Source organism: Amphimedon queenslandica, unplaced genomic scaffold (genome assembly GCF_000090795.2).
Source record: "Amphimedon queenslandica unplaced genomic scaffold, v1.1 AMPQUscaffold_6630_Cont21414, whole genome shotgun sequence".
NCBI classification, from domain to species: domain Eukaryota; kingdom Metazoa; phylum Porifera; class Demospongiae; order Haplosclerida; family Niphatidae; genus Amphimedon; species Amphimedon queenslandica.
In genome coordinates, this window is record NW_003553081.1 from 1 (window position 1) to 1854 (window position 1854).

Consider the following 1854-nt stretch of genomic DNA (forward strand, 5'->3'; position numbering starts at 1 on the left):
TTGATCTAACAGAAACTAGTAATAGTCTATATCATGCATGCTTATTCCCTTCTTCTATGATACATTCTTTGATGCTCATTGGGTGTGGACTGTGGTTATGCACATATAATTTACTATTCAACCTTTATAACACTGTCTGTGTCATTGGGGCTCTGTTCTCTAGTTAATGATTGAAGATGATGATTTTCTCCCTTTTGTTTGCTCTTTTATTATGCCTGCAATTAAGTCATGGTAAGTACATGTCACTTTTATTTTTAGTAGATTCTAGATCTCCTGTATAAATAACTATTTTTTATTGTAGGAGAGAGTTATAATAATTCTGCTACTAGTTTTTACTTTGGATTAATGAGAAGTAGTGGATGGCTTACAATTTCAACTTTGTCTCCTCTTAACGTCACATATAAAATCACTGTTGATTCGTTCAATTATACTCGAAATGGAACAGTAACAAAGAATAACCCAGATCCATATGTATATCTTTCTTCAAGCTTCCGTACACGTTCCAGTTCTTTTGCAGATCGATTTAAGGGAATTCATGTGACTAGTGATCAACCGATAAGTGTGTCATTTTTCTTTTTTTTATTTGAGTATCTTGTTTTACCATATCATGAGTACCCAGGAGTCAGTCAGTATGAATATTATGCTGTTTCTACTAGTAGTTACCGTAACACATCTCTTAGTCAAGTTCTTCTTGTTGGTTGTGTTAATAATACTGTCATTAGTATTATACCAACAGTTGATCTCTTCATTCCTATTGATGTACAGAAGAATGGCAGTGATGATATATTAGTAACTAAAGGTAACTCTCATACTATTACACTACATGAGGGACAGACTCTATTGCTGGGTAAAGGGAATGGAAGTGATATATCAGGAACTCACTTTATTTCTAATAAACCATTGACTGTTATTACTGGTCATGAGTGTGGTGGCACTCCTAATATGATAGAACGCTTTTACTGTAATGAGATGCAGTTGCAAGTTCCTCCAACAATAACTTGGGGTAAAAGATTCATTCTGACACACTTTATTAATCTACATGACAGATCACTATATTCTTCTTATATAAAGACAGTCACTTCACAAACCAATACTAGTATAACAATATACTGTAATGGAGCCACTAACACTACAAGGTATTCTACTAATGATGCAGTTGGTACTTATCAGTATAACATAACTGAATATTGCTATGTGGAAGCTGATAAACCAATATTTGTTGCCCTTTTCCGTCACTCATATTTCTATTATTATACTACAATACTATTGATACCACCAATGGAACAATATCTAGAAAAAATTGAGTTTGGTCTTTATTCCTATTATTCTCGCTATTCAAAGCTTGTTATTACAGCATCAATTGAAGGATTCTCTCCTACAGCTATTCTACATAATGGACTAGCAACAGTAAACTGGACAGCAATATATGATTCCAAAAGAAATATTGTAGCATATGGAACTGAAATTGAAATTAGTCAAACTAGTAATCATTCAGTAGTTCATACTGGTAGAAATGGAAAATTATCAGTTCAAATCCAGAATCATGGCGATTTTTTTACTTTGGATCTAATGAATATTCAGCAGTAGTTTCACTACAACCAAGTAATTAATTGTTAAGTTAAAAATATTCCTATTTATAATTAATAATAGATGTTATTCCTGTTTGTAATTTTTCTTGTGGTAATGGCATATGTGTTGCTGATAACTTGTGTCAATGCTTTGATGGTTGGACTGGTGATCAGTGTGATGAAGGTATGGATCAATTGCACGTATAGTAAAGTAGTAGTGGTAGTAGTATATAGTATAATTATTTGTATAGTACTTCATTAATTAATTTGTCTAGTATTATGTAGT

At 32.4% G+C, this 1854-nt stretch overlaps 1 protein-coding gene across 1 annotated transcript; it reads left to right on the plus strand.

Annotated features, from left to right (window-relative positions):
* Nucleotides 1-301: 301 nt before the first annotated feature.
* On the plus strand, nt 302-1587 carry LOC105315950 (uncharacterized; the record flags this gene model as incomplete). The annotated part of the gene is made up of 1 exon (XM_020007573.1): nt 302-1587. A coding segment is annotated over one exon (1286 nt), but the record flags the coding sequence as incomplete, so codon positions are not given.
* Between the last annotated feature and the right edge of the window lie 267 nt (nt 1588-1854).